General features: G+C 41.6%; 1 protein-coding gene across 1 annotated transcript; it reads right to left on the bottom strand.

Moving 5' to 3' along the window:
- Nucleotides 1–552: 552 nt before the first annotated feature.
- zmynd8 (zinc finger, MYND-type containing 8) lies at nucleotides 553–13,449 on the bottom strand. Its single transcript, XM_030729568.1, is given in 27 exon segments — nucleotides 553–1,126; nucleotides 1,128–1,246; nucleotides 1,249–1,266; nucleotides 1,407–1,609; nucleotides 1,611–1,647; nucleotides 1,751–1,829; nucleotides 1,930–2,007; nucleotides 2,158–2,205; nucleotides 2,207–2,245; nucleotides 2,247–2,348; nucleotides 2,350–2,360; nucleotides 2,558–3,070; nucleotides 3,216–3,740; nucleotides 3,937–4,092; nucleotides 4,248–4,382; nucleotides 4,673–5,172; nucleotides 5,270–5,385; nucleotides 5,490–5,567; nucleotides 5,693–5,748; nucleotides 6,061–6,148; nucleotides 6,239–6,331; nucleotides 6,540–6,605; nucleotides 6,997–7,110; nucleotides 7,297–7,518; nucleotides 9,031–9,182; nucleotides 9,275–9,348; nucleotides 13,337–13,449. Coding segments are annotated over 27 exon segments (3,672 nt in total). The 5' UTR covers nucleotides 13,351–13,449; the 3' UTR covers nucleotides 553–1,090.
- Nucleotides 13,450–13,960: the final 511 nt, after the last annotated feature.

Here is a 13,960-nt window from a genome sequence, read left to right as displayed (position 1 = left end):
CACTCAAGGTGTTCCACCCCCACTAGGTAAAACGTTTTCAAGAAACTTAAATAAATCCAGTCACTTTTTTTTCAAGCTCCATTGATTACCTTGACTGTGAACCTGCACAGCCACATGCTGAAAAGTCCATGCTCAACAACGCTCAGTCAATACACAACTGTCTTGAAAGGCAGCAAAAAGTATGCATTTTTATTTTACTGGAAACCGAAGTGTGATCTGACCTAAACTTAGGGGATTTTGCATGCAGTACACTTAATATTTGTCCCAGGATATGCCTGTTTGCTGAAAGAGCTTGTGGTTTGAGACAGGACTACACAATTTTGACCACTCACAAGTCTGTTTTTGATAGGCCTATAGACTTCTACTTCAGGACATTTGTTGCAGGTTATGAATTTCTCAAATATCAAAATGGTGCCGCCAGCTGTTACAATATTACTACAGTCTTATAACAGTTACATTCACCCCAAACCCTAAAGTTCCTCTCACTTAAAAAAACCCAAAAAAGCTAAATGATAAAATGTGAGCACCGTCTTTGTAATCATAGAAAACAGCTCGTTTAAAATGTGTGTATTTGTTACTTTCTTTGCAGTATACAACAGGCAACAATAGAATAACAAATAAATTAACAGAAAATACAAAATAAGTCATTTACAGACACTTCTGTCAGCAGTCTTCTAATCTACAACTGAGGTGGTCCATTAAAATGGGTTACATTTCTGTAGTCATAAACTATTTAAGTGTTGTCCATTACACGACTGATATGTTTTATGACACTCAAGCATGCTCTTAGGATCTTTTTACGGACAACTCTCTATAAAGACCAGCAAGAGAGTGCAAAGAACACACAATAAGCTTTTTTTTTTTAAATGCCACACTCTCTGCCACCAGTCTTGTTTAACACCATTCTGCAGTGAGAGAAGCATGTGAGGCCTAAAAGGCAAACAAATAATATAAATAAAAAATAACTTGTATTTTTTTTTTCATTATCAATCTGGAAAAGGCAGTTGAACAGAACAAATTACACGGACATATTATTGTAGTGAGAAAAAAAAAACTGTATACATTTACATTTCAAGTACGGTAAGCGTGGTTATGACAAAGTGACAGCAACACTGTCTGCGCTCTTCTTCCATGTCACAGTCTTTGTCTGATGAAGCAGAGACTGCGTGTCTCTGAGAGCGTTTGGGCCACCGTATTCGCCCTAAACCTTTGTTTTGGGAGGTCGTTGCTGTAGGCTCAGCCTCGCTTCTTGCTGTGGAGCTGTGGCTACAAATAAAACAAAAATTAAAATTGAAACTATGAATGATGGGCGGTTATACAGGCATGCAAATGGAGGCCGTAAGAAAAACAGTCTTTGCTTTTGTCAATGTGATCATCAGCATGTTAGTGTTGACACACACTGTTACCTGACTGAGTGCAAGACTTCATGTGTTTCTGGCCAGTGGGCTTGCTGACAGGGTAATCACAGTAGCTGGTGTTCCAGCAGCAGTAGAAGATGGCCTCTTTCCTGCAGTTAGCACACCACTGTTTCTTCTTCTTTGTCTCATCCACCGCCTGCTGTTTCTCCAGCTCCGTCTGCTTCTTCACCTCACTCACCAACCTCTCCTCTCCTGCCCAGACTTTGCCGCATCTCTGCCATCGTCAGCTCTGGTTTGAAGAACACAAGCGTGACCAAACGCAACTAGAACTAATTGTACAGCTTGAGGGAAAGAAGAGTGCACGGTTAGTAGCTGATTGATAAAGTTCACACCAAGATTGTGCTTCATTTCCGACAACTCTTGTTGGTGCAGCCACTGCAATTTCTCTATTTCAATCCTCAGTCTCCTTATCTGTAACAAAAAGATAAAAAAAAAAAAAAATGTCTATAAGCAAGCCAGTGTTGTGAGCTGAATCATTTAAGTCTATACACAACCAAGAGTGACCACCTACCTCTGCTACTGTACTCCCTGAAGTATTTTTTGAAAGGTCATTATAGATTTCAGTCATTGTGCCTTTAATTGCATCCATATCTGAAAGAAAAAAGGCAATTTGATTAAGATGTGTCATCAAAAAAGCCGGCAAGTATTCATGTATCTTGTATATTAATACTACCCCAGCAGTGTTTCCAGTGAAAACATAAAACAAATTATTGACAGGAGTCGTCTAAGAAATATGCACTAACTTATTTGTGTATTTGGCGATGTCTGCAGCCACATCTGCTGAGGCAGGTGGGGATATACAGGTCTGTTGCCACTGGTGAAGGTGCAGGCAGCTGTGCCTAAACTTGATGCTGCCATCATGGCAACAGAAGCTGGACTACTGGATACCAGCGTGACTGCCGATGTGGATGTGCTGAGTAGAGTGTCCTTTTTGTTGAACAGCTAGAATAAGAAACACTATTATTCAGAGGGTGGAAACATGCAGCTAGACCATTTTTACTGTAGATGTTAATCATAACTAATTTGCTATTCAGCATTATACATTGTCTAATCACTCTTACATGAAGGAATCTTGGCATGTACTGAGTCACACAGTCTTGGGTCATGCTTGGATATTGTGAAGCTTGTTTTTTTTTTACCTTTAACTGCCTGTCTGGTCTGATAGCGTGTGTTTTGTGAGGACTGCTGTGCTGAAGAGGAGGAGACTGCTGTAGAGCCATTTGTAGCTGCCGGGGTCTGGGTTAGCACTTGCGCCTGGCCTTGCCTGGGAGATGACGCCTGCATCTGCGCGGTTGCCGCAGGCTGCTGGTTTTGCTGCTGTCGTTGCACCTTCTGCAAGTGCCATTTCTGAGAGGAGGTCTGAAATTTAGCGGTGGGATTCCACACTACAGCCCTCTGTACCACTGGCACTGTCTCTCTAGGCAGCAGAGGGCGCTGCTTCTTCAAAGTCGGTGTGGTGGAGACAGAAGTGGAAGGAGGGGGTGCTGCAGTGGCACTGGACACAGATGCAAGGCTAATGGTTGCAGGAGAGGGGGCAGTGAAGGAGACCACAGTGACAGGAATGGCCACAGGGGACTGCATGGAAACACTAGAGGGTGTGGAAGGCGCTGTGCTGTTTTGAGATGGGGGTGCTGACGTTATCGGAGCTTTACCTACAGGGAAACATAATGTCTTATTTACCAATTTTGCCTGTATATAGTTGCTAAAATTTTAGCAAAACAAAAAATCTAACATTAAGTGTTAGATAATTTCTAGTCAAACACAGAGAGAAAGTATTAATGTCACTTTCAACTTTACCAGTATTTGAATCCTTAACAGTAGTGCTGTCTTTTTTGCTCCTCTTCCTTTCCTTGCCACCCTGTTCCTCTCCAAGATCAATTACCAGCTCCCTCTCTGAGTCAGAGTCCTCCACTGGCACAGTCTGCTTTGTCTCTAGTTTCTGAGACTGAGACTTTTCTCTGGGAACAGGAGATTCTGGAGGTGCTTTGCTCTTCTCTGGGCTCTCTTTTTCTAATTCGCTGCTCATCTTCTCTTTAGTTTGAGCATCAGACACTGTTGCACTGGCATCACCCGCTGCCGATTCAGTCGCTACAAGTAAATCAGCTCTGCCCTCCTCTTCATTGCCGGGGGAAGGTTGGTCTTTGACTTTAGTTTTGGTAGGGTCCTTATGGGTCTCCTCACTGGGTGCTGTGTCTTGTCCATTCTTGGTCTTCTGCTCCTCATCGCTGGCATACTCACTGTCACTGGAGTCAGATTTATCGGTGTCTTCTGAGTCACTGTGTTCAACGCCTTTGTACACATCCACAGAGATCTCGTCAATACCTACGAAGTAACGAAAGAGGCTGTCATGCCACAAAATGCATCATGGGACATTATCTATAAAGTAAGCCCAAAATAACAGAGTAGAAAATGCATAATATTAAAAGGCAAAACCACAAAATTTCAATGATGGCACTGGCAACACAGATTATTAACACACAGGAATACTTAAAATGGCTATAATAGTATCGCCACTAACCCAGCTGTGCCTTGCAGCTCTCAATAGTTTTGTCCAAGTTCAGCTGGAAGCGGCTCTTGATCTGTCTTTTTGGGGAGGTGAGGACTGGTGTGGCTCCTTGTTTCTGCTGAACTGTTTCACTTAGCTCTTTCAGGTCCATATCTGCTTTACTTCGATCTAGAGAAAACACACATCAGCAACAGGGAACCGTCTTACTTCACAATCGTAGTGTGTGTAGTAGTAATGACTTGTATTTACTAACAGAAAGGAGGCATTTTTAAACACATTAATGTGTGTTGGAGTTTGTATTACAAAGTACATAAAAGATTCACCTAGATTAAGGTTCAGAATGCTTCCTGTCTGTGGGGTCTTCTCCTGTTTGGGGACCCCAGGACCCTGAGAGTGTAAGGATTTGGGGCTATCCAAGGAGCCACCTGCACCACCAGGTCGAGGATGAGTTGGTGAGACTGTAGATGAATATTTGCTTGTAAGTAAATAAGCTCTGCTGTGATTATACACAATGCCGATATAAGCAGACATAAGGACCTTTGAAGTCTTTATTATTATTACTATTATTGAAATTATATTATCACAGCTGTTTACATTGTCACCTAATATCTGTAGATACACCAGTTCCACTTTAAAGGTGACAATAGGGGGCAGTTGATAAATATATATATAAATACATCTGCTCATAGAGGACACAGGGGAGGACTTAAAGTGGCACTCACACACTTAAATGCACCTGGCTGAATACCTGTGCAGTCCATGGACTCTTCTCCTGTACTGAACTGGCTGTTTGATGCTTTTGTCTGGGACTTGTCTGCTGTTTCCTGTTCCCCATCTGAGCCTGTATGGGCAGAGGAGTTGGTGCTCATGGGGGAGCGAGGCATGTCAGTGAGGGGGAGCCGCCGTCCTGCTGCGCTCCCGCCCACCCCAGCACCAGGCAACAAGGTCCTGGTCAACGCAATTTTAGGTGACGCAGTCATATCAAAGCTCAGCTTGATCTTCTCCTGTTTCTCAGGTTTGATGGGAGCTGACGAGGGGTTGGAGGGATCCAGTAGCATCTGAAAATTATTTTCCGGAGTGTACGGCGTCCTGAAGGGGGCATAATTAAACACTCCAAACTTCTTTCTCATATTCTCTACATAGACCTCCATCTCTTGCATGGCACTGTTGAAAATGCTTTTGGTTTTCTTCACAGAAAAAGGAATTTCCTTGGACATGAGGTAACAATTGTTTAAAGGAACCCAGGCCCTGAAAGAAGAAGATAACAGCATAATGTCTCTGGTGTTAACACAAAGACTATAATACACCACCAAATCCAAGTAACTAAAGAGCAAAGGGCCGATACCTGTCATGCTGCCCAAAAAAGCGAGCGTCCACCTGCCCATCTTTGTCCCGCAGAGCTTTAGCAGGCCAGAATGGAAACCCTTTCAGTTTGGCCCACACTAGAGGGTGCGGGTTACTCTGCAGACATACAGTAAAACACTGGAACTACAGAGATTGGTACTTTTGAATAGGTTCTGATAGCATGATCAGCAGGAACTTCAGCAGTAACTCAGTTAACTTACACAAGGTTCACAGAACCAGTTGTCTCTCTTTTGACACGCAGATAAATAACACTCAGGGCAAACTTCAATCTCATTCATCTGAAAACACACACAAAAAAAAAGCAAATAAATGATCATAAAAAGATAATTAAAGTTTCAACTGTCATTGTCTTACCCATAATGAAAAGTAAAGTAAATCGTTTCAGTTCAAATGACACACTTACCTCATGTTCACAGATTTTTACAATCACTTTAGCCGTAGCTGTGAGTTTGTGGTTGCCTGAAATAAGGACATAATTTAACATTAAAGTGTTTAAATTCAGCCACAACTTGATCTTTCAGTTATATAATTTTTTCAATATAATTCAGAATTACTGTTACATGTCTTTTTTTTTTAATGTGGACGTGCACTGTAATAACACATCGTGTGACCCAACTCAACTAATCTGAGCAAAGTGTAATTATCTGCTACTAACATAATCATGCATCATGTAATTGCTTTTAACTTCTGTTTAAATTATCTTACGACTAATTTTTGAATATGCCATAACTGTACATAACTTTATTACAGTTCACACAACAAGCAGCGTACCTCCATTGTATATAATACAATTGTGCAAGATCCATTTTGCGTCTGCCAAAAAGGCCTCTGTGCAGCCATACATTTTCTTTTTGATATTCTATGACAAACAAAATGATGCTCAACTGTCAAATCGTTCAACTTTTCCACACTTAGACTGTCAAATGACTGCGGCTGCTCAGCCTTTTACCTTCTCAAGTGTGCAAAGATCCATAGGATGAAAAATGTACTCCGCATAATCAGGGTGCTGTTCGAGAGACACGGGTTTCTGGAAGGGTTCGGTCTAGAGTCATGTAAACAGAAGAGAGTCAAGGTGAATAAACTAAACTAAACCTGAGCTTTTTTTTTTACACACCTGTCCCCTCTGCCACAAATCAACATGCTACCACCATGCTACTACTAAAAGCTCTACAAGCCGCTTCAAACAGAAGGAGGAAAACTAGTGGAGGAAGAAATCATGACGGGGTCTTGTTAGTGGTGTAATTGATTACCCAATTAAAAGTCTTTCTCTGCGTGGAAGCTGCATGGGGGGAGCGAGATGACAAGCGGGGATGATCCTGAAAGAGAGTGAGAGGGGCAGCTGTATCCTCACCACCAGCTACAATATTTACTTTCATGGTTTCCAGCCATGACAGGCCCATCATTATCAAATGGCTGTTATGTTAGTTATGTTATTAGAAATTATTAACACATGCAAATTAATATTATACCATGCTGGACCGGTACAGTTTGTGAACAGGTTGTACCTCAGGATGCAGATGGTAATTCAGTATCTTTTGGTTGCATAAGGAGTCTAAAAATCACCACTGTCCAGCAAAGAGCTCATGCCTAAATCCCAGTGATATACTGCATGTGAGTGTACAAAGGAAAAAGAAATGCATGCTGCCACACTGTTAGCAGTTTGGCAGCATGAAATCCGTGGAAAGACTGAGGTAACAGAATACTTACACCTGGTTGTTTCATCTTCTGCAGGGCAAACTTTAGTAGGTAAGACAGCTGGTCTATAGTAAGCATCATCATGGCTTTGCTCTGAGTCTCTATACACTCTGCAACTGTTATTTTCTAAAAGACATCAAGAGGAAATGAACACTGTTATATCTGCACTGAACTTACGAAAGCTTGACAGCCTATCTTTGTCATTTACATTCCATACTTACTGTTTGGTCTCATATTATTAAACCAATATAACTACAAGATTAAACTATGGCTTACAGCACTAATATACTATTCACATTCCTGAGCGAGTACCTCACACTCCGGACAGAACCAGTCGCCCTCGGGCTCGGCTGGTAGTTTGAGACACTTGGCGTGGTACACCCTGGGGCAGAGCTCACAGCAGAGCACCTGGCCCTCGCGGTGGCACAACCAGCAGTAGAAGTCATTCCTGCCGTCCTGCGGTACAACATCAACAGGGTCTGTGGTGAGTGCTGGCTGCTTCACATAGTAAAAGGGACCATGTCTTAGTTCTGACTGGAATGCGGGCAAAAGAAACACAAAGTTGGGGGAGATCAAAATCAGGCCAGAGATTAGAGAAGCCAAGCAGACATGCAACGCATCGACAAAAAGCACACAAAAGTTACCATCTGAAACACAGACTGAGTCTGAGCGCAGCCTGTTACACGCTAACTAACTGCTTGAGGAGTGTGCCATAAAAGAACAACTAGTCAGCTTTTTCTAGGTAATGTAACTTGCTTCATTCTCTGATTTTAGCCTGTTTTATAACATAAACCATGAACAATGTGTAAAAGGGCAAACAATGTGTACAGCCTTGATTAAATGGTAATCAAGGTTTTAAGGACTGCTAATTATTTACAAAGAACAACATAATGTGCCAAGTGAATTTCTAGCAATCATTTACCTAATGTGCATTTGTGATCTGCTTTAAGCAGAAAGCAAGCAAAACATGCACATGGAAATGCAAGCTAAATCATAAGCCACAAGTAATCATGTAATAATTATAAGACAGACTTTTACTGAACTATAAAATCATTTGTTAAAATAACAAGCGCACAGAGCTCATTTTTCCAAAACTCAGTACTCAGGCATTAAGAATATTAATCAGCAAAAGGTCAAAACTTGGAGACAAACAATGCTGATTAGACTGTGGTTATTATTTGGTACAAAATATGACTGAACAACTTATAAAAAGTGTATACGAAGATGTATAGTCATCAGACAGGCAATCCTGAACAGTAAAAACAGCAGCACAGCATGCTAAGAAATACCATGTCTCAAAACCTTAATTGTTTTCAGTGGAGCATATTAAAGTAAGTATACTATCATAAAAGAAATACAGGCCTAATACATACTGACAGAAAAATAACTGTTGAGAACAATCAAGCACTTCTTATTAGCTTTATGTCTTCATAAGTATTGGGCACAGTTTCTAAATCTTACTGGTAATGTACGTTTATAAGCCATATCGTTAGCCTAATAGCATAATGGCCTAAGTCACATTTTGGCCAAAATTGAGATATCTATCTAAATGAATCTACACTGTTAGCAGACTAGAATTAGGTAGGTATCTCAAAATATGCCAAAATATGACTTGGGCAATTATGCTATTAGGCTAACGATACAAGAATCTCCACTGATGCAATGCTACACAATCAAATTATCTTGTGCTATTTAAAAATGTATTAATGAATATTGCAGCTATATTAATGAATGAATGAATGTATCACTGAATTTTAATACAAAGCATGTTGATATCAACTGATTTTGACCTGGATTTTGTAGGTTTGTGCCTTTCAAACTGAGATAAGCCAGTGTTCACTGCACTTTGTAATCAAATCTGATATCTTGAGTATACCTCTGGGTAAAATCACTGACTATCAAATTATTTAAAATCATATAATGATGCAGTATCTATATTTTTAAGTTGTGCTATGTTCTATGCTATTTTTTTTTTTTTTTTGTCTTATGATGGGGAGCACAAAAATAGTTTTTTATAAGTATCCTCGGCTGTGAACTGACTGGTACCTGATCTTTGCTGCTGCTAACAGCACCTGGTTTTTTCTTCCTTTTCACTGGGCAGGGTGAGGTTTCAGCAGAGGAGTGGCCATTGGATGACTGAGAAGGACTGGGCATCTTTCTTTTTGGCGCCATCCTCTCTGTTGAACCAGCCTCTGAAACTGCAGACAAAAATCAGAGCAAAAGTATAGAAATACTGCAAGTAGAGAAAGTGCGCTTTGCCATTTAAATGTCTCACGAGCTATGTCGTTACCTTTGGACCGTGTTGAGATCTCCATTTCTTCAGAAACAGTCTGCTCTTCTGTTTTTCCCTCTTCTTCTTCCAAACTGATGCATGAAAGAGCAGTGCCACAGGTGTGTCAGTCAAATGTAACATATAACTGAACATGTGTCACATCACTAAGTTTAAAAAAGTTTAGGAAAAAAGATACAGTATGGTGTATGAGGAACATTACATTCTTAGTGTATTTAAGATCATAATTACTCTATTAGCCCAATAAGCTTGATAGAAATGATGCAGTGATTTTCCCAATATTTTACTCAAAGTAAAAGAAAAATACATTTAAAAAGGCAAGAAACAGGACCAGAATGAATAAAACTGACTGGTTGAGACAAAGTAACTTCTCTCATTAATGACTTCCAGTTGTGCGGTACATTAGTCAGTATGCAAGTGGTCAGTTTTTCTTCAGTTTGTTATATAGCAGTCTGGAGCGCCTCCTACCCTGTGACAAAAGGTTATTCTAGAGAACAAACTGGTACAGAATTGTGATGAGAGTTGGGAAGAAGTGTAAAATGAAAAACACATATTTGAATCAGTATTTCAAGAAAAGGGCTGAGCAAAAGAACCAAAGGTTTTAAAGCCTCAATGTGAAGGATTCCCAACAGGAAGTCCAACAATGGTCGTGCTTTTCACGTCACGTTCCGTTTATCTTGGAAGGTAAAAAAATAAGAATGGCTTTAGAAAGTACAGTCAACAAAACTTCAACAGTACAACACAACACAGCAAAACCTGAAAACAATGATTCATATCAATACGGACCAATATGGCAAGGTATATCTGAGAAACCATATATCAACAGCTTAAAGACAAAATGTAAAGCTAAAATTATCCAGTACTGTGACAACCGCAGCACAGCAGACACCTTTCACCACTGACCTAACATATAGTAAACATGAAAACACAGGACAGAAATTTCTGCACCTTCTGAGATCCAACAAGTTAGCAGCATGTTCTGTAAATAGGCTAAACAAAAAGTAATATTCATTGATCAAGTTACCTACTGCCAGACAGCATATCATAATGGAAAGCATAATCACAGCCACAGTTCTGTTGGAGGGAAAAAATAAATAAAAAATCTTCAAACGCAGTCCAAAATGAGCTGTCAACCGCCTTTTTCAAAAAAATCTGCCCAACAGGTTTTTCTCACGAGTCACCTTGGTTTACAGGTGCCCTGTTGTCGATTCTATTGTTATTGCCATCTTCTCTGACGCCACAGCAGATGCAGTGGCCTCTGTGCTCAGATGAACTCAGTTTCTACCATATTCATTTCTCTTACACTTGAGTAAAAGCACCTTTTAAATGCATTGTTTTCATCCAACTAGAATACTGCTTCCATTTCGATTATCCTGTTCCCCAACCCCCACACCCTTCAATCTCCTCAATCACTACAGTGAGATGAAATGGTACACAGAAATACAGCACATACACAAACCCAAACAAGAGTGCAGTGAAACTGCTTTACTGGCCTCCTCATCCAGCCTTTCTGGACAGCCTCAGACAGCATACCCCTGCAACATCCTGTCCTGTCCAGGCCAGGAAATACAACAACAACAGCACACAAATGGAAAGAGAGACACAGGAACAAGAGGGAAATCAATGCTGTCCCTCCTGACAAAACCACTTTATAAATGAGAGAGCACAGCACATTCAGTTCAGCATACTGTAACCCTGTAACCTACTGACACATCCCTTTCCACACCCACCACTGTCATAACAATCATGCCTCAATGTAGGAAATTAACAGCATACCTTTTTCCTTACTCACACACAGATTCTTCAGCCTATTCTTTAATCTTTATCTTTATCAATTGAGGACGTTGGGGGGATGAGGGAAAAGATGGGTCCAGGTTTCCCAGAAGGCCTTCTCTCCCTGCTGGTCTCTCCTGCAATTGACAATCTTTAACCTCGGCTGCAAGCTGCCGATTGGCTCAAGCACCACACGGAGGTCCCTGATTGGGTGCTCAGCTCGGTGTGCCACACAGGCTCTCTTCTCCCCGCTCTCCTCAACCACAATGCTGCAATGCAGAGAGGACTGATCCTCGATGTCACAAAAACACTCGTGAAAACCAAGTCCCTCACTGCCTTAAAACTCCATCCGGACATACACTGGCTGTGCTCCTCTCATCAGACATGTAAGATGCAGCCCTACGGGCTTGACAGGGAGAGGATAAGATTCCTTCTCTCTCTGTGCTCTCAGCCAGTATGTGTGTATGGCATCCATTTTGAAGACACTCTCTCTCTTTCTCCCTCTCCCTCTCTCTGTCTGGCCACTGTGCACACTGCACACATAGCACGTACACACGGCACCAGTCAAATCTGCTGCACAGGACCACATGCAGCTTATGATGTGCCCCAGCATGTTGTTAGATAGCAAGGGCCCTCAAAGTGGACACAAAGATGGGGCTGAAAAATGTCACAGGCCTGCAAGACGGTACGGACTGCACAGCCTCCTTTCTCCATCTACTGTGTGCCTGGAAATCTGAGCATACACAGTATGACGTAAGCTGACTGTTAAAGCAAAGGTATACATTTTTTTAAGGGCAAATATATATACCTTAAAGGCATGAATATCAATAAAGTACACAATTTAAATAGAGTTCCCATCAAATATAAATACAAACGGTCCTAAAACAGACACACATTCAAGAGTTTGACACTAGGAAACTGTTCTCGGATACTCCTTGTGAAAAGGGAGCGCATGAGGAATAAGGTGTAAGTGCATCTGCACAAATCCTCAAAAAATTTAGTGGAATGGGGGTGGGGGGAGGGGGGGGGGGGGTGAGGGATTAAACACATTACCAGACTCCATTCACAAAATACTGAGTGTTGGGTTTGCTGTTTCAGTCCATAAAGACCCCTCCTGAACCCTGGTCAAGCAAAATTATGCACACCTCATTATATCCAGGCCGTAGCTCCACTGGTTACATTTGACACACTCTGTCCAATATAATCAATATCAGTAATGTCACACATCCCACCTGAAATACATCAGAGGAATAAATAATGTTGCTGAACTGACAAAAAAAAAAAAAAATAACACTAGATTTAAGATCCTCATCTGATCCATGCACACAAAACACTAACACCATTATGATTAAACAGAATTCAATCTAACCTGGTCGACTTCAAAAAGGTTGTGAAAGCCTCTCTGGATGAGGTTTGTGTGCAGAGCCTTTTGAGAGGAAGTCCTTCCCTTCTTCTTGCCTTCTCTCTTACATACAAATACACAGTGTGCTTGGAGCAGAGGGACAGAAAGGGGAAGCTCTCTAAAATGGCTGACACTCGGCAGCAGAGAACAACACTGGGAGGCAGTGCACACCATTGAGCTCAGGCACTTCTTCCAAGCTTGTGATAAATATGCAGCTACAACATATTTAGTCTGTGAAGAGCTGGTATTTTAGAATAATGTCGAACAGCTTGCAGGCCGTTTAATGGCATGTTTTGTTTTGTTTTTAAATTCCCCATTCTGGAGTAAACTGGCTTTCAGATTAAAAAAAATAAAATAAAATACAGTTTGGTCATTTATAGTCTGTTCTTCATTGCCATGTTAGTCGGGCAAACAATTAAACAACAGCAGCCCGGTGCCTTGCTCTCATTCTTGTTTGAGGCCTAAATTAAACTTGCTGTGCTATCAGTTTACCATCTGTTAATTCCTCTGGGATCTCCTCTCTGAACTGCTCTCCCATCCAGCCTGGCTCCCTCACTGGGCCTGTCAAAGGCCAGGGACAGTCACAGAAAGGCAGCTCTCTTTTGAACTTTACAAAAGGAAGCAGATTTTCTCAGTCAGACCATACAATGACCTTGCATGTGACCTATGGCCCTCTACTATGCATATCCACAGAGCCACCCAGCTAGCAGAGGCTGTCTCTTGCTCTCCTACCAGGCTCCACTCCTATGCTGTGGGTGATAAATATTCTTCCCCTCCCCCATTCTGTCAGATAAACCTGTATTATTACTCAGGCACAGATCACGTACAGTGGCTGGTGCCTCATAGACAAAGTAGTACATGTGGAAAAAGATGAAAATACGGCTTACCTCTGTGGATGCATGGCTAAATACTCTGTGTGATATGTCAATGCTTATTAAAACATGGAGGACAGCCCTGTCAGCCCTCACCCTGCTCAGAGCACAGCCACGGCTCTCCAAGCTGTCCGACTCAACTGTTCGGTTAAAAGCCACGCTAGGACTGGCTCCATGTGCTGACTGAATATAAGGCAGCTGCTGATTGGCTGGTGCATTTCCTGGCTGCTTGTCTTTTGTTTAGCACAGGCAAGCTGAAACACAGTACTCAGAGCAAGCAAGCACTTCCAGGCCAAGATCAAAAATAATCAGCCACTGACAACCCACACATAACAAGAAGCCTGCAGACAACGTGCTATGAAGGAGCTCTTTAGTGCAGCTGTGAACAGCAGTCAGCAGTCACATGCATAACGAATAGGCCTGTGTGGTCTTAGGAAGGAATTTGTCTCACAAGTTTCCACCCTGAAAGTAAACTCACATCATAAAGAAAGTCCTATGTAAATAATAGTGGGTAGGCAGACACTAAATGAAATGCACTGTGTTTGACCTATAAAGGTTCAACCCGAACACTATCATGTGTTTCAGTCAAATCTGGGCCTTTGAACTGCTGTTGTTTGTTGTTAACAATGTGGTTCCACT

This window comes from Archocentrus centrarchus, chromosome 5 (genome assembly GCF_007364275.1).
Source record: "Archocentrus centrarchus isolate MPI-CPG fArcCen1 chromosome 5, fArcCen1, whole genome shotgun sequence".
Classification (NCBI taxonomy): Eukaryota; Metazoa; Chordata; class Actinopteri; order Cichliformes; family Cichlidae; genus Archocentrus; species Archocentrus centrarchus.
The sequence above is the reverse complement of the archived record's forward strand: the minus strand, read 5'-3'. Positions and strand labels throughout refer to the sequence as shown.